Here is a 22709-nt window from a genome sequence, read left to right as displayed (position 1 = left end):
ACTGAACAGAAGTACGGGTAATTGTAAAAAGTCTGACGCACACTAAGAAAAGTGTTTATTTACAATCCTGAAACAATAAACTAAACATAAAACCCATAATCAGTGTGAATTTCATTGTTTTGCTCTCTTTAAATTCAAATCATTGACCATTTTTAGCAGATGGTTATACAGTTAGACACTCTGGTATGAGTATTCAGCTGTTTGAATAAAATGAATAATATTAATTTATTACAAACATGAACATTAAATCTTAGTTAAATCAACCACACCATAAATACCACGAGGAGGACAAAAGGGTGGTGCTGGGATCTACAGCAGTCAACAGTGTCGGCATAACAATAACCCAGTTTACCCTGCATTCATGTGGTGTCGGAATAATCTAAAAAATGAGTTTCAGACAGCAACTCTAAATGACCACCCCCTCAAAGAGCAAGAACTCAGTAAACTGGCAGAAAGTTTGGTGCACAAATTGCAGAGTTGACGTCATATATGCAGAAATATGGTAGATGAAAGTAAGGGTTAGGTTAATGGTAATACATCTTTTATTAATTCACATATTGCATGTCAATTTCTTTGCTCACATGTAATTTTAAATATGATATTGGGTTGTAACTCTTAGTTTCTGTCTTTGTAAAGTGACCTAGATCAGTTCTAAAAGTGATTTGTTAGCATTAGTCTGGTAAAGCAATATTTTAGTAGTTTTAGGAGACGTAGCAGCAAAAATCGCTTCCTTGTATAAAGTTTCAAACAGCTATCATCATGTTTTTTTTTAATTCTCTGAACAATAAGATACAACATATCTTTCTTGCAGAATCCATGTTGTTGCCACAATGAGACCTAGAGCTCAGGAAGACACCCAACATGGAGGACCAACCAAACCGGATAATGGAACCATCCAAGGACTGCGTGAATGCAGCATAAAAGGCAGGTATGTCGGTCCTGAATTCATCTGACTGGATATTACCATCACCACAGCTGTGAATGAGCCACTGATACTGAAGTATATGATGCTTATCAGAAATTACAAAAGAGATTTGACTGCTCTGCTTAAACAATTCATTTATAGTAAACATGCTAGAATTCAGTTGTCTATTAATATAGCAGAAAACTGTTTGCTCTTCAAAGATATAGTGGATAATGTTGTATACCAGAGCACACTTGCATTGTCTGTGGGAGGTTTTTGTAATGCAACAGTGTAGAAAACGGACGGCACTTTCCTGGGAACCGTCACAGTGGCTGAGCAGCGGGGCAAAGCTCAGCCCCTGCCTCTGTCAAACATGGAGCTCTCTGCCTCCCGCTGAGGTTTCGACTGCAGGTTGAAGACAGCAGAGAAGCCAGATCTGGGTCTATTTGCGGCAGTCTGTGCTACCATCTGTATTCTAAATGTAAAGGCATCAGTATTAAATTGAGATTGTTTAGTGATCAGTTAAAAAAATCTTGTAGTTTGACATCGACTTTTCAAGTTCACGGATGATCTTGCCATGTAGAGTACACACGGTTCACATTTATCGATGAACTGGACTTTAAGAGTCAAGTGTACTTTGATCAGGGCCTGGGTCCCCGATATGACATTTCCTGGATTTAAGCTCTGTTTTTGGTCTCTATATGGAGCCACATCAAGGAGTAAATTAACTGATGCTCAAGACAAAGTTACAATTAACAAGCCGTTTTAACCTCCTGCTAAAGGAAATATCTGGTTCTTCTGAAATCTTGCAGCAAGTGGCTAATTTGTGTACCCCTGAGCCCCTTTGCACTGAAAAAGTATCTTATAGTCGGTTTATCAAAGCTGTCTTTTGCTGAAAACAGCTGCCTGCTGCAGCTGGAAAAGGTGCTGATGAGAGTGAGGAGGGTGAACCAAAACAATAAAGTCGCAGGCTGTAAAACCAACAATAAACTAAAAGATGCTGCAAAGAGCTGAACTGCAGCATCTGGTGATAATTCTGTGTCCTTTAACCTGATCCAAAATATTGATTATAGCAGCTTTAAATATCCAGATCCAAAAAGTAAATAAGCACTGGTTGAATGGAGGAGGTCTATTTGAACAAAGTAGACCCGGGTTTATTAGCATGCCGGTCATTCATCGCTGTCACATATAAGTGTCAGTATTGTCTGTCCATATCATAAACAGCTGGTCTATACGACTGTCTCTGCTCCCCAAAGGTTTATAGCAGCCGTTTCAATTTAGCATCCTCACAAAATCACTTTATCGCTTTGAAATCTTGTTGTCTGCAGGTGTGCACTCAGCTGCATCTGCACTTTTATTTCTCACATTTAGAAGTAACTGCCACTCAGGCCTCGTGTGCTGCAGATTACAGATGGTCGCAGCTCTTCGGAGGCCTACAGTGTCGTCTCTTTGGGTTTTAGTGCGTGCTGAAACATTGTCACCTTGCTGTTTCTGCAAATTCTAGATAAACCCTTAGATACGGACACATTGTTTGTGCATGAAGGAGTGTGCGAGTGTTTTCCCAAAACAAACACAATCTCTCCTCATTATATCCTCATTAATGCAGGGTTAGAGTGGAGTCAATTTTATCAGCTGTTCGTGGCAGACTCCACTGACACAAGTCTGGACACACTTCAATCACTCCCCCCCTGTTTCCAATAAGGCTGGATATTTCGTATGAAGGGATCTGCTCCTCTGTCCAGACATCGTTCTGTGATTTGGCCTCTTTGGAAATTTATGATCCAAGGGCAAACCAGATATTTCTGATTAAATCAAGACTCCTTCGAGCTCAGCAGATGCATGATTGCCATCCAAGAATAAACAGTTTGGGAAGCAGTTAAGCAACTGAGTTGTTGTAACATCATAATGTTACGGAGAGAGGCTTGGTTTCATTGTGTTGCCATGGGACACCAGGGCAATAATATAACATTTAAAAGACAGACAGACAGAGTGTGATTGAGTTAGACAGTGGAAAGTATTAAGTATGTGAAGAATGAGGGCAAGGCCTGAGGGCCATTATGTCACTGTCTTCTCTCGATAAAAGTGTGTGTGTGTGTGTGTGTGTGTGTGTGTGTGTGTGTGTGTGTGTGAGAGAGAGAGAGAGAGAGAGAGAGAGAGAGAGAGAGAGAGAGAGATCCACAGACAGACACGTGTATGTGCATGTGTAGTCTGGCACAGGAGGCACATGCAGGTAAAGCCCCGAGGTCAAAGGACTCTTGTTAAACTGTTCTAGAAAATACTTGCACTCATGCACCTGCAATGTGCTCCACTTTTACAAGAGCACCTTCTCACCTCGCACACAAAACCACAGACGCTGACCCCCTGCTCAACCCTAATGAGTTTGCCATTAACCCCTAATAACTGTCTTCAAAACCCATCACTAACCAGGATCACCAGTGACGGGTGTGCGTGTGTGTGTGTGTGTGTGTGTGTACTTGTACTTGCTACAAAGTGGTGACTTGCACACATTTTTATACCAACTAAGGGATAGGGATAGAGGATATTTTTGGATAATGAGGACATCTTAGCTGGTATTCACTTTTTCAAAGGCCTGGAGTTTGAGGGTTGAGACTTGGTTTAATCTTTTGAAACCTAAATTGACATCTGTTTTCTTGTGTTGCATTCAGATGCCTTTCACAAGCTATTTAACCCTTTGAAACCTGAGCCAATTGGTCTGATTTCTTTTAAAAAAAGAAATGTCCCACAAACTGCAAGAAATTAGTAAAAGGTGACAATAATATGACCTGAAAATGGGTTATTTTGTCAGAAAATGATCAAAAAAAAAGGGGGAAAAATGTCCAGAAAAATATATTTATTATTAGTATAATTATATATTTAAAAAATATTTTACAGAAATAAAATGAAGGATATTAGTTTTCCAATTCTCAGGATTTTTTTCAGGTCATTTTCTTTCTTTTTTTTTTCTTTTAGTTTTGTTTTTTACTGTTATTCGTTCATCTTCTTTCAGGTAATTTTCTTGTAATATCTGGCTATTTTTTTGGCCAAGTTGCTCATCATCTTCTTTCCATGTTTTGAAGTTTTTAAGGATTGAAAGAGTCTGGTTAAGATAAGTTTTAGGTTAGGGTTAGGTTACAGCATCTAGTTTTGATGGTTAGGGTAGGGGCTAGGAAAAGCATAATGTTAGGGTGTGTGTGTGTGTGTGCGTGCATGCGTGTGTGTGTGTGTGTGCAGAGGGCGGGATGTATGCAGGGGTTAACAAGTTCAAAGACACTCGTCAGAGGTGAGGTGATGCGGTGCTCATATTGAAATTATATCCATCAGTAGGTGTGAAGATATTATTGATAATTTTCGCGTCATGGCAACAACAAAGGCATGCATACACTGACTGACGTGTCTCTTCTCTCCAATAACTGTCGGTGTTAGAGGCCAGTAACAAAGAAGTTTTTTTTTTCATTCAAAAACAAAGATTTTTTTTAAATCACTGCAACACGAGTATTTGACAGACATGAATCGTGCAATGTGTTTTTGCAGGGCCTTATTGTCTGTGGTTGGCATTACGAATATAGAATATATAGAGACATCATGAATTTCCTTCTGGGAATTATTTTATCTGTATATCTAATGACTTTTATTGTATTGTAAGTGGGTTGTAGTTGGAGAAAAAAAAAGAAACTAACTGAAATTTAAAACTGCAGTTGATGACTTTTACAAGAATGACTTTTTGTCATATTTGCTGGAACTGTCACTGTATCTTTGAAGAAGATCATGGTCCTCCTCTTCTTCTTATTGCTTCTTATGAAATTTGCAAGTATCCACCATGTGAAAAAAAAGTCAACAAATCAAAGCCGTTTACAGCTAAACACTAAAATGTGTCTCTGAAAACAATTTAACTGAGAAATAGGCAATGCAGCAACAAACTCTTGATTCATTTTTGATCAGCGCTGCCTAGTTTGACAGTTTGACCGCTGCTCTCGAGCAGTGACTGACAGCTGCATTTGAGACTCCTTGGCTCTTATTGGTTGTTTTCCAACAGCAGATTTTTAGCAAATGCCATTAGAAGCACCACGAGTGGAAAGAGGAACACGATTTTTTGAACAGATTTTCCCTTCTCTGTTTATCACTGTGTGGATGCAGTGACCATTTTAGCAAATTTGAAAAAAGTTACTTTCGTAAAAGTTGCCAACTGGAGCTTTAAGTCTAATTCTAAGTCAGACTGAGCCTTGAAAGCCACCAACCACCCATGAAATTGGTTTTAAGGGCTAGTTCACCCAAATTACCAAATAAATAAATAGATCCTTCTCACTGGTTGGTTGTGCAGACACTTTTGGTTTTATTTGCCCATGTTTTTGAAATAGGTCTCTGAAATTGAGTAGTATTTCATTTGTGGAACTTGCAGCTTTGAAAACATTCAACAGCAAAGTATCTCCTCCAAAAACCATGTCACTCTGGACATTTCACAGACCTCACTGTCAACATATTTTTCAGTGGAATTATTTTCTACTTAAGAAACATTCCCATGAAACCCGTTGACAGCATGTTCTGTGAATTATCGTGAGTCACTGTTTCTGAAAAGGGATGTTGCAACATATTTATTTATTTTCTTGACTTTTTGAGTAGAACAAACTAAATTTCATTCACCTTCATCATTTTGGAGTGGATTAATAAAAAATCACAGATATCTGAAAATCCAAGCAACTATCTGCATGTCTGCTAAGAAAATTCCCTTTAAGTAATAGTTTGACATTTTTGAAAAATATGCTTATTTGATTTCATATTCAGAGTTAAAGGAGAAGATCGACACCAACCTCACATCTGCCCATTATAAAAACTGCAAGGTTATAGACCCACGCAAGCGACAGTTAGCTAAGCGTAGCATAAAGACTGCAGACGATAGAACAGCGTTAGAGGTGCTTGTTGTCACATTTCTTTACCTCTACGAAGAGCAGGGCAGCTGTTTATCCAGTGCTTCCAATGATTATGCAAAGCAAAGCTAAGTATCTGCTGTATCTGTTTAATGTACAGATGCGACATAACTTCATACAAGAGTTTATTTGATAGCTTATGCATAAGCGCCTCTACCGGTTAGGAGAGGTTATAGGAAAAGGATCATGGTTGGATGATGTGATGATGCAATGTTACAAACATATGTGACTTTAGACCACTCAACGCTGACTTTTTGTGTCACACAAGGCCCCCAAGGATCAATGCCAGACTTTGAAGCCATGATGAATTAGTGGAATTTCAACTTCTGGGTCCATGACGTGATGTCATGGGGCCCCAACATACTTTTTCCATAGACTTACATTATAAAAGAGACGTCTGTATATCGGTGTATACCCTTTTTTTTAAGCGTCACAACCCCTGTAAAATGACTCGTTTCTCTGTCAGAATTGAATCCATTTGGTTTGGTAACAATTCAAAAGTCTAGAAGAGTTATATAATAAATTGTTTTATTCTCATTGAGCTTAGCGTGGCACTAAACTGGAAGTTGTTTGGCCGTCAAAGTATCTCGATTGTCTACCATATCAACACCACAATATGAGAGATCCAGGTATTTTTATACGTGGGAAGTCAAGCAAATAACATCCTTTATAATATTTGGGCTTGGGGAAAGTGTGTCAAGTATTTTCAAGTCAAAAGGCTCAAGTCCAAATAAAGTCACAAGTCAATGTAGTTTAAGTCCAAGTCGAGGTGCAAGTCGTTTTTGATTTTGTCAAATCTTAAGTCAGTATTGTGACCTGACTATGTCCTAATTCCAAGTCATGCCACTGAAGTTAACACCTCTGTGAAGTAGCATTGATTTTGTCACCTAACCGGTGGCAAGAAATATATGAAGCATATTTCCCAAACTGAACTATTCCTTTAAAAGACCAGCTTCTGTTTTGCTGTTCAGATCAAAGCAAACATATGGGACTTGAAAACATTCAAAAACAGATTTGAGCTGCAACTATAGATCCACCTGGGCGGGGGGCTCATGTCAAATCTTGCCAGGGGCGACAGAATTCTTCCAACTTTTAACTCCTCTGACCTCTGACCTTCAGTAAACTCTCCCCAGTAATCAACTTAAAGCCGACACACCGGCAGAGACTGAGACCATGTATGGCGTTTGCCCTCCTCACACTGCCACATCAATCACCCAACGCTTTCATTTTATAATAGGCAGTTAAGCCTGATTTAAAAGGGAAATGTGACTGAGAACATATTTTATTCAAAGCAGCAAGCTGAAGTGTTTAACTTGGGAGGGTTACATGCATACATGTATGATGTTTATGACATGTGGCATTTACCAGTAGGAGCTGACCAGTACATTTATAGTCTGAAAACATGTTTTGCATTTCAGTGTTGGTGGTCAAAAACCCTAACGTCCTGAACGATTCAAATGTCCCACCACTAATAAAGACTGACATCTAACACTGTTAGTTTATGCAACGCACTTAGTGTGCTGACATCCACGGTGCTATGACAGGTGTGCTCATGACCCAGGTGGTACTTGTTTAAACAACTGGAGATGACATCATGACATTAGATATGCCATCACTGGCAGGTTTGACAAGCAGCCAAGCTGCAGGTGGGTGGGGGTGCTGGGTCAAGCTATGTCAGGTGATCAAACATACCCAGTATTGTGGAAAATATTATATCTGTGCTGCCTCTGCCGCTGTGTGACTGTCATATTTTCCCACTCCAAAAAACAGTTCAAGTTATGAAATTCCTGATTCTGAAAGTTTTCGGTGAGATCTGTCGCTCCCGCAGAATTCCAGCATGTTAAGTGGAGCAGAGAAATTAAATTCCACCGGCCTGCAAAGACATGATTCCCTCTTTCCCCCTGACTCTCTGCCCCAATTACTCTCTACACTCCACACTTTCCAGGAGTTGATGGACTGTGGCTGCATGGAAGAACTTGACATTATTTATTATCCAAATACACTATGTTTCTGTTCTCTCTATATGTGCTGCTCCCGCCTAGGTGTCTAGAGATTCCCAGGAGCCCAATTTCATCTGCTGTTGTGAAGGATTTTAGACTGACAAGCTGATGACATGCGAGTGGAGAAAGTTAATGAGTAACACTCCCCTCTCCCTTAACAACTACTGTCAGAATGCCCGAGAGGAAGGCATTTAACTCCAAGTGGAGCTGCTCGGCAGCAGCAGCAGCAGCAGCGGTGAACTGTGGTTGAATTAAGTAGCTCCCAGGTGTGAATGTATATAAGTGGATGAATGTGGAGCAGGATGTCACAGAAAAAGTGCTCTTCCCAAAAGATGAATAAGGGAACGACTCAGAGGGAAAGACCACAACAAATAGCAGCCTATATTCAGCGAAAGAGATGACCTCATGCACTAAGTGCTAGCAGTTGAGAAAGAGGCATAAAGAAACTCTGCAGATCGACCGACAGTATAAATGGACTGCGCACGTTGGGGAAAAAAGGGGAGAAAAAAGAAACTGGCTGTAACGTGCATTTAAACTCAGCCATAAGGGTTCACTTACAGCCCTCCAAACCTCATCAGCCTTTATGGCACTTTTGATATTTTGACTGTCTCGAGGATGTGGGCTTCTTTCCCTGAAATTTGTTTTTACAAAACAGTACTTAAGTAACTTCTAAAACATGTGTGCTGTGGTCTCCGAGCCTGTCAAAAGAGTGTTTCATCCATTTGATATATCACGGTGTTGACACGGATTAAAAACTGAATAACTTTAGAAATAAAAACAAATTTTCTTGTGGGTAAAAAGCATTTTGAAACATTTTTACTAATTTTTCTGAAGTGTATTTAACCCTTTGAAACCTGGAGCAACATCAAAAACATCAGTCAAAAACATGGAAAAAAGGCAATGAGCAATTCTACAAATTGAAAGAAATTAGTAGATCTAAAAAATTATCCTTAAAAAAAAGCTAGGGAAAATGTCTAGTAAAAAAATAAACAATAACTAATTTGATTACTTTGATGTGATTTGTACTTATCACATCTAAAAATATGTTTTAGAATTTTTCCCATTATTTAAGCTTATTTTTTCATTGTTTTGCTTTTAACTTTTTTAAATGTATTAATTTAATTTTTAATTGTACTTATTTTCAGGAAATGTTCTTGTGCTTTTTTCCTTATTTCTTGCAACTTTTTCTTTTTAGTTGCTCCCAACCTTCTTCCCATGCTTTTGAAAGAAATATAGCCAAGTTGCTCAGGGTCTAAAGGGTTAACCTATTCCAGTCTAATAGTTAATATGATATTCAAAGCATGCAGCAAAGCAAAAGCCACCACTTCTATTCTCCTGAGCATCACAGGCCATCATTTATCACCACTATCAGCCAGATTAGTCACCAGTTTGGCACAAAGCACAATGATGCAGCCTGATATATATCAACTTCTAATCCTTGATCACAGCTCCTCCAGCATGTGCCTACTGTGTGAGGTAAGGACTTGTTCCATGACTGCTGCAAGGAGACCAGCATCATATTTTCCCCCATAAAGTAACAACTGTGAAAACACTGTCAAAGTCTGTCTTTGCTCTAATTGCTCACTTGAAATAACCCCATCAAACTGCAAATGATAAAGCGAACTCTATACTGCAAATTAAATATTCTAATGCACTTTAAATGGCTACAATCAATCTAATGCATGAAAAATGACTTCTGCAGCAACTGGAGGAATGTGTAATGCTCGCGCGCACTGGCATGGATGTGCACGTGCGCACATAGACATGCAAGTCTTTCAAAATAACAGCATCAAAACTTATATTGCACTGAAATGCACGAAATGTCGAAATAAACTGGTCAAAATCAAGCATGGTAACATTATTGATCAAATTTGATCAGTTAAATCACAATAGGAGAAAGCAACAGTGCCCCAGCAGTTATCAAACTGCATCATGTATTAGTGCTAAACGCACCTGCTCATGGAAAAAATAGTAAACAATTTTTTTTCTTTTTACCTGTCCATCCGCATCCTGGTGCGCAAAACGTAACGAATAGCGCCAAAAGCGTCCTGCTTGCGGCTAAAGCCATAGTGAGTGTGGCGCGTTACTGCTGCGGAGCGACGCACCAGCTGGATGGATGCAGAGGGCTGGGACACACCGACCCTCCCCTCCCCTCCTCCGATGGGACTGCTGCTTTCACCGTCAACTCTCCGCTGCTTTGTCAGCATTAAAAACTTTCAAAAATCAACAATTAATATTCAATCCATTCGATTCTGATATGACAGAAGTGATTACAAACAAGAATTGGACTTTAAAAACGATTAAAACTGTGAAACAGACTGCTGTCTATCTCTGTGAAGACTTATGGGTCCTCAGAATTTTAATTTACTCAATTTACTTTTCTCCTCATTAATATAGTCTATACCTCTCAAATCTATAAACGTGCCTACAGGCTGCTGCAGGGTCTTTGATTTTTTGATACAATAAAGTAAAATTGACAAAATGTCTCCCTCTTCAGGGAACACCAACGATTTCATCCCAGATTGAAGCTCTGGTAGCAGGTGGAGGGAGAAAAAAATTAAGACTGCAGGGTGTAAACCACTGATTAATGCCAGAATAATTCAAATCTGAGGTTTTTAACACGCTGCCCAGAGCTGAATTCATTTCTGTGGGGCAAACCACACCTACTCTTCCTGAATTACAATTTAGATAGTTTGTTTTTCTTTTTAAAATTCTTACAGTTGGATGTTTCACACATCTAACTCCATGAGTTATTTTTAAGTTAGTTAAAGTTGTTTATCTAGTAGAACCTTTTTCAAGCAGTTGTGGTCCACCTGTCCGGTACCAGTCTTTTTCTTGCAGACCTGAAACCTCTTTAAGATCAAACATTTCCATGACACCATCACTTCAGCAGGTGTGAGAGCACAGGACTGTGGGCCAAGACTCCAATAAATGATCTAATCTGTGTTCACTATTACATTCATTTTCCAAAGACGTCACTTAACCACTAGATGGAGCAACAAGCCACGTTGTTATACTGTATATAGTAAAGCCTGTGTGCAATAAAGTAATCAAATAATAAATTTGATTAGAGCTGATGCTTTCCAGTAGTAGCTGTAGAGGTGGAGTTCCATCTTAACACTCTCTGTGTGTAGTTAACTCTTTGAAACCTGAGCAAATTGGCTTGATTTTTTTAACTAAACGTGGGATGATGGCCAGCAACCTAAGAAGACACAACCAGTTCTTTTTTTGTAAAAATTACAAGAAATTATCAAAATAATTTATTTTTTAAAAAAAGACAAAGAAAAATACAACAACAACCGAACAAGGAAATAACCTTAAAAAGTGCTTAAAAAAATTTTAAAAAAGAAGAAGAAAAAGAATGTCAAGTATTTTAAAATATTTACTTAGGATAATTACAAATATATGCCTTTGGGACTTTTTTACCCTAGCTTTAAAAAAATAATGAAAAATAAGAAAAGAAAGCACACCTGATTCATTACTACCTTTGGACCAGTTCTCACATCTCACCTCCAAATCCCTTCTACCTTTTATCTCTTCCTTCTCTGTTTGACAGGAATGCAAGAACCACGGGGGAGCACTATCCGACTCTGAGGTAATAAAGAGAAGTCCTCCGCTCATAGTCTCAACTCCTCTGGTTCCCTCTCGTGTTCTTCCCTTTAACTGATTCTGTCCATCATGGTCCGCGTCCATCCATCTGTCTGTGACCGTGATTTCTCCCCTCATTCTTAGGATGCCCCAACCTTCATCCATTCATCCCTCCACCCTCATGCATTTATCCCCTAAAATTCCTTATCCATCTATCACTCACCTCTCATCCCTTCATCCATTCATCCTTCACCCTTCATTCCCTCACCGCTCATCCCCTCATCCCTTCCTCACATGACCTTCATCCATCCATCTTCATTCATCCATCCCTGACCCTCTATCCCCTCATCTATTCATCCTTTCACCCTCATCACCTCATGGTAGCTATCATATAATACACTATTCTAAATCTTTATCTTTATGGTCTAAATAGTGAATTTATCTTTATTATATACGTTGCGTAGATGATGGATACGACGTTAAAGACAAACATTTGTGACAGTTCATGCATTAATGCCCATTATAATTCTGTAAAGTGGTGTTGATTAAATGCTATAGAAATTTAAATTGAAATGTCTAGGAAACACTGTTGCTTCCTCCTCAGCCATAAGTTTCCTGTGGTTATCACACCAGAGTTGGAGAATTTGCCGCCTCATTGGTTGCCTTTGCAGAACTTTTTAAATGTGAGAGCTCATCTGGACTCTGCTGTAAAACTTTTTGACCTTTACTGTTCTAACAGCAAATGGCATACCAGAGCAGCAGCTATCTGAGAGATAATTACTGAATCTGATGGCCTATCAGAGAGTATCTTCACAGATCAGGGGTCAATGTATCAGTAATTCCTAATCATATTGAAATAACTGGAGTGAGTATGTTACTGCACGCAATCGTCTTTTCCTATGTAATGGTCTGTCTGTCTCTGAGTGCTAATCTATCAACATCAAGACACAAAAGATGGCTTTATTCACTTGTCTTTATGGTTTAACTCTAGACTAACATCTCCCTCTGTTGGCCAGAGCCTTTATTTACACCTCGAAAAGGATTTCAACCTTCACATACTCATGGATGAATTCATGATTGGCTCTAAAGCCCGAGTCTGAGCAGGTCAGATGGAAAATCAGGGCTTAAATATAGTAAACAGCTTTTAACCACACGGCAGCTGCTCTGTTACAAAGTGTGTGGACAACTCAGACTCCTTGGGCTGTTTTCTCCATTTGTCACTAAAAAAAAGGGGCCATAAATGGACAAAATCAATACATGTGTCAGCGGTCATCTTTGTGGCCTCCAGGGGCCAGTGAAGTAATTGTAGTTTGTCTTTTTTATGTTGCCTCTGCCCTCAAAACCAAAACATCATAAACTCATTACTGGTGCAGACTGAGTCTCTTATAACCTCTTTCTCACTTTCTCTCTCGCTCTCTTTCTCTCTCTCACACACACACACACACACACACACACACAGACACACAGACACTACTGCAGCATGTTGCAATAGTGCATGACTCAGCACAAAACAGAATAGTTTTTTTAAACTACATTTAAAAATAATCTTATCGAAGCAGATAATTGTCTCTTTCACTCACTCTCTGCAAGTTTGCAAATGCACACACACACACACACACACACACACACACACACAAACTTACACTCACACTCTTCAGCCACCACAATATACTATAAGTACAAGGTGTCGCATCTTGTTACTCGCATGCCTGAGGTTATTTATGTCAAATCCTGTCATAATTCCTCCGAGTGAGAGGTGACAGGAAGCTTGTGATGAAATAGCTCATCTCTGTTGATATACTGTATTAAGTGGGACTGTGTGTCCAGCTGAGCTTATGAATGGATTGTCCCAGTGATATCAGCAGTTTATTTTTTTGTTGATCTAATAATGTTTATATAAACATACATGCACACTCTCATACAGTGGTGGAATGTAACTAAGTATATTTACCCAAGTGCTGTACTTCAGTATGAATTCAAGGTACTTGTACTTTACTTGAGTATTTATTTTCATGCTACTTTTGCTATTTTCATATTCTTCTTTTTTAGGTACTTTTGGGGTGTTTTTGTATTTTTAAATATTTTATAAGTTTTTTGTGTTTTTTCTATGCAATATTTAATTGATTTTTTTTCTTTTATAAAAATATTTTTAGGTTTTGGGGGTGTTTTGTACCCCAGAAAATATTAGGGATGTTTATGTTTTTTCTGTTTGTTTATATATTTTTAAATACTTTCTGTTTTTTTTTTTAGTTGTGCCCTTTTTTTGGAAGATTGCTATGCATTGGGTGATTATAATATAATATATATTATATAAGTACCATTTTCAATACAGGGCTTTTACTTGTAATAGAGTATTTTCACAGGGTAGTGTTAGTACTTTTATTTAAGTAAAGGATCTGAATACTTCTTCCACCACTGCTACCATGTCTGCTGATGGTATTCCTTTGGGATATCTCATATACAGAGATGATGAATTACTGAACCAGCTCCCTCATTCCCCCTTTGTCTTTATGTTTCCGTTATATTCTGAGAGTCGAGGAAAAGAAAAAACAAACCCATCTAATTAGCTGTCTCAGAGACAGCAACTAAAAATAGGGTGGTTCAGTAAACAGAAACAACAAGCTCTGCGGGAAAACTGGTCCCAAACTCTTTTATATGTAAACTCAGCTGCCAGTTTAATAGGTACACCTAGCTAAAATGAACGTAGTCCACGTCTGTGCAGACCTTTAGAAGGGCAGGTGCTCAAAATTAAAATTGTCATAATACTCTACAACACCATAGACCAGTTAAATCCCAGTAAGATGACTCACATTTGAAACCTTGACTTCAGCAGCAGAACATAGTTAGAGTTTGGCGTCCAGACTCCGGGCTCATCACTCCCCACAGATATGAGATATTGGTGAGTGATGATTAAATATTTTCTCAACTAGCTGGAGCCTGTGGGTGGATGCTGGGGTGGAGGTGGGGCTGAGGGAGCGGGCAGCCGGGCAGCAGTGGCACTGACAAGGCAGAAGAAGAGATGGCAGATTTCTGCAACTTAAATAGATCGCCAGACTGGGAGGGTTTGTTTTGAAGATGACATATGGAGGGTGATGTATAAAGTGTGTGTATGAATCAGTGCAGCTTGAGTTGACTGCCTAAACTAGCTTGTAGGTGACACTTTGTTTACTACAAAACCTGCTGAGTTATCGCAACGCATGAAGAAATCGCATCATGCTATATCATCGACCCACACCCTATGATATTAGAAGGGACTACTTTTTTTTACTTCCCCTTTAAATTTTTTAAAAACTGTACTGTAAAATCACATTAAAATTGACATAGTCATTCTGAACAAGAATCCTTTAAAAATGTCACACAACCTTTCATTATTTATTATTTCAAATGATAGTTCGAATATGAGGAAATATGTCACAATGTAATTTAATCTGGCTTTCCTTTTAAGTGATTTCTAAAAAAAAAAAACAGTACAATAAAACTGTATGGACATTTGTATAGTAGTAGTCAGGGTCATTCAAAAAGGAAACCTTTGGATGTTTAAGCTAATGTGTAAAAGGTTTTCATGAGAGGTCAAATATAAATGTTTAACTTTGCAGAATTTTCAAATAAAGGAAAAAATAAAAGTAGAATAACTTAGAATAACTAATGTTATATCACTTAGTATATTGAATATTAGAAATTAGTGCTGAAATATGGGTCTTCCTCCATCTTTTTTGCCGCTTAAAGCCCCCGTGCTGTAACAGCAAGACAAGACGAGCATCGAATTTCAAGCAGCGGCTGGCTTGACAGTGTCATTTTATTCATAGCTAAATTTATCCTGAATTGTTCAATTTTCCCCCTGATAAGGACCACAGGCAGGCCTTCACAAAAAAAAAAAAAACGAAAAATAACATACGCCTTATCAAGAGGGCAGTTAATACATAAAGGGAGAAAGGGATTGGTGCTCGAGCACCCTCAGCCTGCCCTTGGGCACATGCAACTAATTTAACAGTCCTGCAAGAAATCGTTCAGTTTTTGAAACTATTTTAGAGAGGTGTTGATTCAACTCTGGGATCTTTTGGGGAATGTAATTTGTACTGTGGAACCGTATTGTAATACACACAGTTCTGTTATTTTCTGTAATTTTGTCCCTGAGGACGGGCAGAATAATAGAAACCACAGTGTCGCAGTATCTGAATACACTTGTCAAAGAGTCAGACTACAGTACATTGTCACACAGTATATGTATTTTGGATTGAGTCCTATCTTCCATATCTTGGCAGGACCAATAAGCTGTGCTGTTTGTCTGTGTCCCTGTGCCTGCTGGGAAACATCACAGTTCTGTCAGAGGGGTCCCTGCTGCCATCAGTGCAACGTGGTACTCCTAATGGAGGCTTTTCTGAATAAACTCCCAGCAGAGTTTAGTTTGTTCTTCTCAGATGTGATGATTCACACTGCAGGTCACAAAGCAGGTCTGCATGCTGCAGGCTCCAAATAAATAGTTTATTTCTTTTTTCTTTTAAGGTAACAATTCAATCTACAAGATATATCTCAGGGAAATTCAGTATCACTGCGCACATGGTTAGCTTGGCCAGATGTTCTCTAAATTTTTATGTTGAGTCCTCCCACACATGAAACCAAAAATGCCCATGCATTAGTGATCTGGAAGGGTCGTATTGTACCAACATCTGGTGAACCAGTGAGTTATTCTTCTTTTTCTCCTGGACCCTGGCACATACCTGGACTCTGTTTTGAAAACTCTTGGCACAGCTGCCGACCTGCTGGTCTTTTCCTGTAACAGATACATGGATGACAGCCAGCAGGTGAAACGCGGTTTTGGTTGAACAGAGAAGGACAACTGCCCAGGGTCAGACAGAGACCAACTGGCAAAGCTCATTTGACCCCTGACCTTAAGTCATCCATAGTAAGGGGGGGTTGCCTGGCAACTGTATTTTAGGCTACTCAGCACCTGCCCTTGAGAATAAGATTAATCCTACAATGCCATTAATTTCAGAAACCTCTCTTAAAGGTCCAGTGTGTAGGATTTAGGGGGATACATATATAGGCAGAAATGGAGTATAATAGTATGTTTTCTTTGGTGTTTAATCACTTGAAAATATGAATAGTTGTGTTTTTGTAACCTTTGTAGAAGCTTTGATATCTACATAGAGATTGGATTCTCATCTACTGAGACTGCCATGTGTCGCTACAAGTAGCCCAGAATGGTAAAACTAAACAGTGGCTCTGGAAACGGCCATTCACGGTTTTGCATTTTTGTGTCGGCCAAGGTAGTTAGCAGCCCCCAAAACACTAGAAAAACACAGATTCTTTAACATGAAACTATTTTATTCTGTGTTTACATAGGTTTTAATCCCCAGGTCCTTTTGTTTTGGAGAGGAGGAGACTTCTGCGGATACTTTGGCTCATGGAAAAAAACTGAACATCTGGATCAAAAATGAAGTGAGCATGCATGAAGTTATTATGGAAAATAGGTGAGCACACATTTCAAGTGCTAGGCTAATGGCCCGTCTGCAACATGCCATAGGAATGCACAATATTACATTTTTGCTGAATTTTCTGACTCATTTTGGCAAATGGTGATAAAGATATATTAAAATTTGATTTTCCACCTAATTGCAGAGAACATCATGTTTGTCCTGTAGTGAAATTAATATATTACACCTATTCTTATTTTGATAGCCCTCTCATGGCAGATGCAGATATAAAAGGCAATGCTTCTCGAAATTGACACACTCAGTGGGCAAAACAATAAAACTGCTTTATCTTAGGTTACAATTTTTAAACAAAACTAAAATTCCTCACTTTAATGGGCTTGGATGATGCTCTCCTTTAGGCAATCCTGATAAGTGCCAAAACCAGGGATTATCTGATCTCAGATACCGGTGATGTACTGTTATCACTGTGCATCCTCACTAAGCAGCTTTTCAAAAACACTAACATTTAATGTGAAACTGTTTTATCTATTATTTTTACCAGTTTAACCCACCTCCTCAGTTTATTTTGGAGAGCAAGAGACCTCTGCGGATAATTCAGCTCTCTGTAAAAACCTCCTGAACAATGAACACTGAAGGAATTCAAACCAGGAGAAGTTTCGGCTGGTTGAAATTTGAAATTGTCACCGCTGGATGCCACTAACTCCCCCTACATTTTACAGACTGCCCCTTTAATGTCATGGAGAAAAAAGTGTTAAATGAGATATACCGTGGGGTACATCATGCGTAAAAAGGTTATTCGAACTATATATGTAGTAAATACAACATTTAAAGCCATACTTTAGAGATAAATTAACAAACTGTGACTTGTTCGAATAGTCTATCCGTTATGAATACATGGAAAATTTCTTGATGTTTAGCTCTTCTTTTTGAATAAACAGGCAGTCCATAGTGAAGACAAGGAATGTAATAGCCTGTGTTAATATAGATACAGGGTATAAGATTATTAACTCCCAGGAAAAAAGGAAGCAGTGAATTTTCCTCAAATCCCAGAGCTGTGCTGATCTTTTACAATTAGAGCATCCACCATCCCCACGCTGAGGCTGAAACACCCCCCGCCCTTCCTGCACGAGCAGAGAGTAAAACCCAGAACCAGAGGAGATGCGCGACAGAGCCAGCAGCCGCGGAGCGAGGAGGAGGAGGAAATGTTAACTGGAGCTTATAATTAATTCACAATTTTTGTTCCTGTTACATAAAGCAAAACAAAAAATATTTTGCATGCTGCCCGTATGGAAAACGATTTTTGTGTCCAGACGCGAGGAGAGGCTCAACTAAAGACCAGATTGCACCAAACCAAGTTTCCCCAGTGTCGGAGTAACATTACTCCCCTGACCAGTGTGGACTAATGATGTCTCTAATGGTCCACCTGAAGACGGTCGCTCACCTCCGGGGGAGAGGTGACAGGATCGCCAAAGTTACATTCAGAGGTAGGACAACGTGTCTGTGTTGTAGCCTGTTAGTCGGGAATCACCCCGTGTGCGGTGCCCTGATTTGATTTACGTTAGACGACGTGATGGGTGATTATCGGCGGTCCCAGCTGCGGCAAAAGTTGGGGAACCCCTCCTGGATCTGTGGACACCGGAGACGCGCTCCTCTAATGCGCCTTTCATCCAAAGATGGAAACTGAACTAACATTCTTCACATAACAAAGAGAAAGACAGTAAAAACAGAACCATAGGGACTGTGCTTTATTTATCTGAGTAGGGGGTCGCTGGTGTGCTACTTGATGTTTTTTTAATGTCATGACCCTTCTCAGAGTAGAGTTGCAGCCATACCTGTTTAGAGGTATATCACTGGTATGAAAATGTATTTATTATCATACTATGAACATTTGCCTACACTTTACCATATTTCTTGTAAAATTACAGCAAACAACTGGCTGCTGTAGTTGGCAGCATCCTATTGTTATTTTTCAGTGTCACAACCATGAAATTAATTTAACAGTCCATTACTGTTTATTACAGTATTCTTTAGTCAAAAAGCATAAAAATGTACTGTTTTTTACTGTATTTTGTAAAAGTATACACTACTGTTAGAATCTGGCCACATTTTACGGTAATTTGTTACAGTGTATCATAGTTATTGAAATAAAAGGCAGCTGGATGGAGAATCTCCCCTTTATTTTAGTATTGTAAAGTTTAAACTTCCATTAAATAAAATTGTTTCAGGTTTCAACTGCAGGAATAATCAGTTTTTTTCAGCCCCCAAAACACCCTCTGTATTAATTCTTTTAATGATAAGAATAATAATATTTCTACTGTACTGTGATACTGAGGAACTGCATTAATTTATGAGATGGTTGTAGTACCATGGAAGTCCCATACTGTTGCAACCCCACCCTGGAGAAACAATTATTTTTCCTAGAGCCTCCCTGAGTGATTGAGGAAAATGCATGACCCTCCCTCTGTCATTAATAACCATATTTCACAGTTGTTGGTGTGACATTGGAGAGTTTTTTAAATAAAACATGATTGTCAAACCCACTTGCAGGTTCCAATGCCTTCCCATATTTTGGGGATTTGCTTCTGCAGTGGCGCAGAAGCAAATCTGCTATTAAATTGTTATATTCAGGGGTTTTTTTTGTTTGTTTTTTTTTGCAGCTGTCAGGAGAGAGACTTCTCTTAGCTTGAATATAAATAATTAGAATATTAATAATTCATAGCCACAAAATGAAAAACCAATATGTAACTGCCTGTATATCCCTGGGAATAGTGAGACTACAGTGATTTCTCATTACTGCTTTTATTTGATGGTAGGGCTGCACAATAGACAAAAATAAATAGAAAAAAATAGATACATAAAAAAAGAAACTGGCATATTTTAATTTCAATATTAGTCACAATTTTAGTAGGAATTTTAATTTTTGCACTTCCTTTTCACTTAAAAAATATATTTAAAAATGATGATGACATGACTTTTTCTGAAGTGTGTACCAAACAAGCATCTTCCCTCAGGTCTGGAATATGATTTGTAAACTGGGGCACTTCTGTAGAACCACAATGCTTCATTATAATGGCATGTTGTGACACATTTTACCTTTGCCAAAAAATTGCTGCTCCTGTGATTTGGATTTTGCACTTAGGCATATTGTGATATCACTAGCGTTTCGATTAACTGCGCACCCATACTTGATGGGTCACTTTACTCATAAAGCAATAAGAGGGCAGTAGGTTAGAAGCTGGTGGCATTGATTCCTAAAGATATTGATGGAAAGGCTCTTTTTTATCATACCTTTGGGATAATTGCCAATCCACTAGTCCTTGGGCGTTTTATAGCTCCTGCAGAGTCATTATCCTAACACCTGACATGCTGTGTCTCTCCTGGGGTTCAAAGAGGAATCACTCTAGGATTGGAGGGACCTTTGAAGGGAGTTTAGTGAATTCATTCATCCTCACCTTTTTTTTGCATGTGGGTTTGAGAGAGGAACAGAAAAAGGAGAAGTGTGTGTGTTTCAGCACCTTGGACAGCGATCAGTCCGCTTGCTGACAGATGTCAGGTGTTCACTCCCAGCTGATCTCTGATTAGACTCCTCCTGTCAGCATCAGTACTGTGTAGGATGATACACCCCTTCTTCCTCTCTCCACTGTTCTGTGAGTGTGTGTGTGTGTGTGTGTGTGCGCGCGCGCACTGGAGAGAGGATGGCTTTCAGTGTTGTGCTCTGTGCTGCAGTGAATTCACCAGGGTCTTGATTTTACATGAACCGTGTCATCCAAGTCAAGGATTAGATCGTCTGTTCTTCCACCCCAGGGGCCAACTGTCGGCACAGTAGCTGCAATTCATCTGTTTGCTAAGTTGTTGGGTTAAGCAGCAGTGTGTGTGTGTGTGTGTGTGTGTGTGTGTGTGTGTGTGTGTGTGTGTGTGCGCGCCTTTTTAATATCCCAATTTCTGCCCTACGGTGTCTTAATTATTCAGTGCTAATTCAAATCTTGCCCAGTTCAAGACATTCACCTATGTCAAATGTTGCATATGACACACACACACAAAAAAAAGAAAAGGGGCCCAGGTAATCTTATTTTAATTGCAGGACAGGTGAAACATGGCATCAATAAAAAAGAAAAGGTCTGCAACATTTGTAAACAGTAGTAACCATGAAAGGTTTGCAGATACTTGCCCACTTTAAACATCTTCTGACTTAACTTTTTGAAACCTGATTTAGGAAAAAAACAAGAAAACGGACATGGAAAAAATAAAATAAAAAATAATTATAAAAAAAATAAAATATATCTTTTTTACACATCCTTTCTGTTACATAATTTTTGAATGTATAATTATGATTTAATAATAACAATTATAACATTTTTCCCCTTTAAAAAAAATCTAATAATCCTCTTTCTCATTAAAAAAAAAAATAATAGAATATTTACCTTTTACAAATTTCTTGCATTTTGTGGGACTTTTCTTGTTAAACAGCTGCTTGTCTTTCCCCCCATGTTTTTGAAAGAAATAAAACAGTTAAGATCAACATAAGAATTTATTTCAGTACATGTTTGTGCCCCCCTGGTGAATGTAAGTCACAGCAATCTCTTTTCAGCTGTTTTTGGTCTTTAACTAACCAACTTTTTTTGGGAAGAATGTGCCTCTTTTGCTCCTTAATGCTCCATTATGTTCAGCAGCTAGCTGGCTAACGTTAGCTGCTAACTTTGGCTGTTTGTTTGTTTGTTTATTAGCATAACTAACTAAGTAGCTACATCCGGGTAACTGTGACTATGAACCGGCGGAAGTTCAAAAATTCACACGGTCGCTCGCTGCTCAGAGGGGATTTTAACAGTCACAGGAGATTCCTAAAATCACCCACAGATATTATACAAATATACAAGAAAAATGCAAATATCTCTGTATCATAAATGAGGATTTTTAGCCCAAGATAAGTTTCCCAATTTCCACACTTTCAGATGACATTTGCAAGCGGACCTCTGTTTGTTTTGATTAGGGAAACAGCGTCTCAGTTCGGAAACAGGTCAAAAACACGGAATATTTTTCATGGTCAGGCTTTGGCACTCTGGAAACAGCTTCAGGACAATGGTATGTGTTTTTCAAACGACGTTTTAATATTTCAAACATCGCCAATTTATTTTGAGACACTGATGATTAATGTTAGCCGAAGGTATGCTAGCTAAAACACACGAGAGCACAAACTGGGGCTAACACTCGGCAGGTGTTGTGCGGTAACTACAGTAACTTTAACGTCTTTTAGCCTCATTTCGTTGTGGTTTTGCTTCTCTTTGTAGTTTTTAAGCATCACTGTGGTTTTGTGTGTGTTTGTAGTCATTTTGTGTCTGTAGCAGCATCTCGTTGTAGTTTGAGTCGCTTTGTAGCTGCTCTTTCAGAGTCCCCGTGGATTCTGAAAAAGTCCTAAAATGCATTGAATTCATTCATCTAAAAATTAGGCCTTAACTGGTGTTAAAATTGCTTAAATCAGTCTTTCAAAAATCTACAAGATAGAGTCATTGGAGTCAAGTAGGATGTTATGAATTGCTTTTTTCTGACGTTGCATTGTAAAATCATAAAATATTTGGTAACGTTTATATTTTAAAATAACATACTGAATTCCTCTTCTTGAACTCGTCATGATGGGAATTAATGCGGTGGAATAATCCCATATACAGAGTGAGGCATACCAATTCAGTAATAAATCACTAATAAATGTGAGATTTTTCCCAGTTCTAACCGGATTTGACTTTTTCCCTTGACCAAAAACTTCAGTTTTCATGTTACAATTAATCTTTGGGCAAAAGTGTTTCTAACTTTTTTTTTAACTACCAAACTTTTTTTTTGTTTGTGTTTTTCAAATTAAGGTTTAGGT

The 22709-nt window shown here is 38.7% G+C and overlaps 2 protein-coding genes and 1 long non-coding RNA gene across 15 annotated transcripts in view; 2 read left to right on the top strand and 1 right to left on the bottom strand.

The window, feature by feature from the left end:
* The window catches only part of LOC148186859 (uncharacterized), a 75688-nt gene extending 67079 nt beyond the window's left edge, over positions 1-8609 (top strand). For both annotated transcript variants that reach the window (XR_015779118.1, XR_015779119.1), the window contains 2 exons: positions 812-928; positions 7869-8609. This is a non-coding gene — a long non-coding RNA (uncharacterized LOC148186859). The remainder of the gene's footprint in view (positions 1-811; positions 929-7868) is intronic.
* fndc1 (fibronectin type III domain containing 1) overlaps positions 1-9970 on the bottom strand; it is a 50819-nt gene extending 40849 nt beyond the window's left edge. For 2 of the 3 annotated variants that reach the window (XM_042504016.2, XM_042504017.2), the window contains exon 1: positions 9822-9970. In XM_042504016.2, coding sequence (XP_042359950.2) covers positions 9822-9894 — 73 coding nt within the window. In that variant the 5' untranslated portion in view covers positions 9895-9970. The remainder of the gene's footprint in view (positions 1-9821) is intronic. The other variant, XM_088089379.1, reaches the window with a different exon arrangement.
* Positions 9971-17847: 7877 nt separating this feature from the next.
* otofa (otoferlin a) overlaps positions 17848-22709 on the top strand; it is a 136297-nt gene continuing 131435 nt past the window's right edge. For 2 of the 10 annotated variants that reach the window (XM_088089233.1, XM_088089226.1), the window contains exon 1: positions 21651-21928. In XM_088089233.1, coding sequence (XP_087945359.1) covers positions 21799-21928 — 130 coding nt within the window. In that variant the 5' untranslated portion in view covers positions 21651-21798. Of the gene's footprint in view, positions 18334-21650; positions 21929-22709 lie in introns of those variants that run through there. The other 8 variants (XM_088089224.1, XM_088089225.1, XM_088089232.1 and 5 more) reach the window with 6 other exon arrangements.

The sequence above is a fragment of the Plectropomus leopardus genome, chromosome 16 (assembly GCF_026936395.1).
Source record: "Plectropomus leopardus strain MGB_pleo_1.0 chromosome 16, ASM2693639v1, whole genome shotgun sequence".
In the NCBI taxonomy this organism is placed as follows: Eukaryota; Metazoa; Chordata; class Actinopteri; order Perciformes; family Serranidae; genus Plectropomus; species Plectropomus leopardus.
The sequence above is the reverse complement of the archived record's forward strand: the minus strand, read 5'-3'. Positions and strand labels throughout refer to the sequence as shown.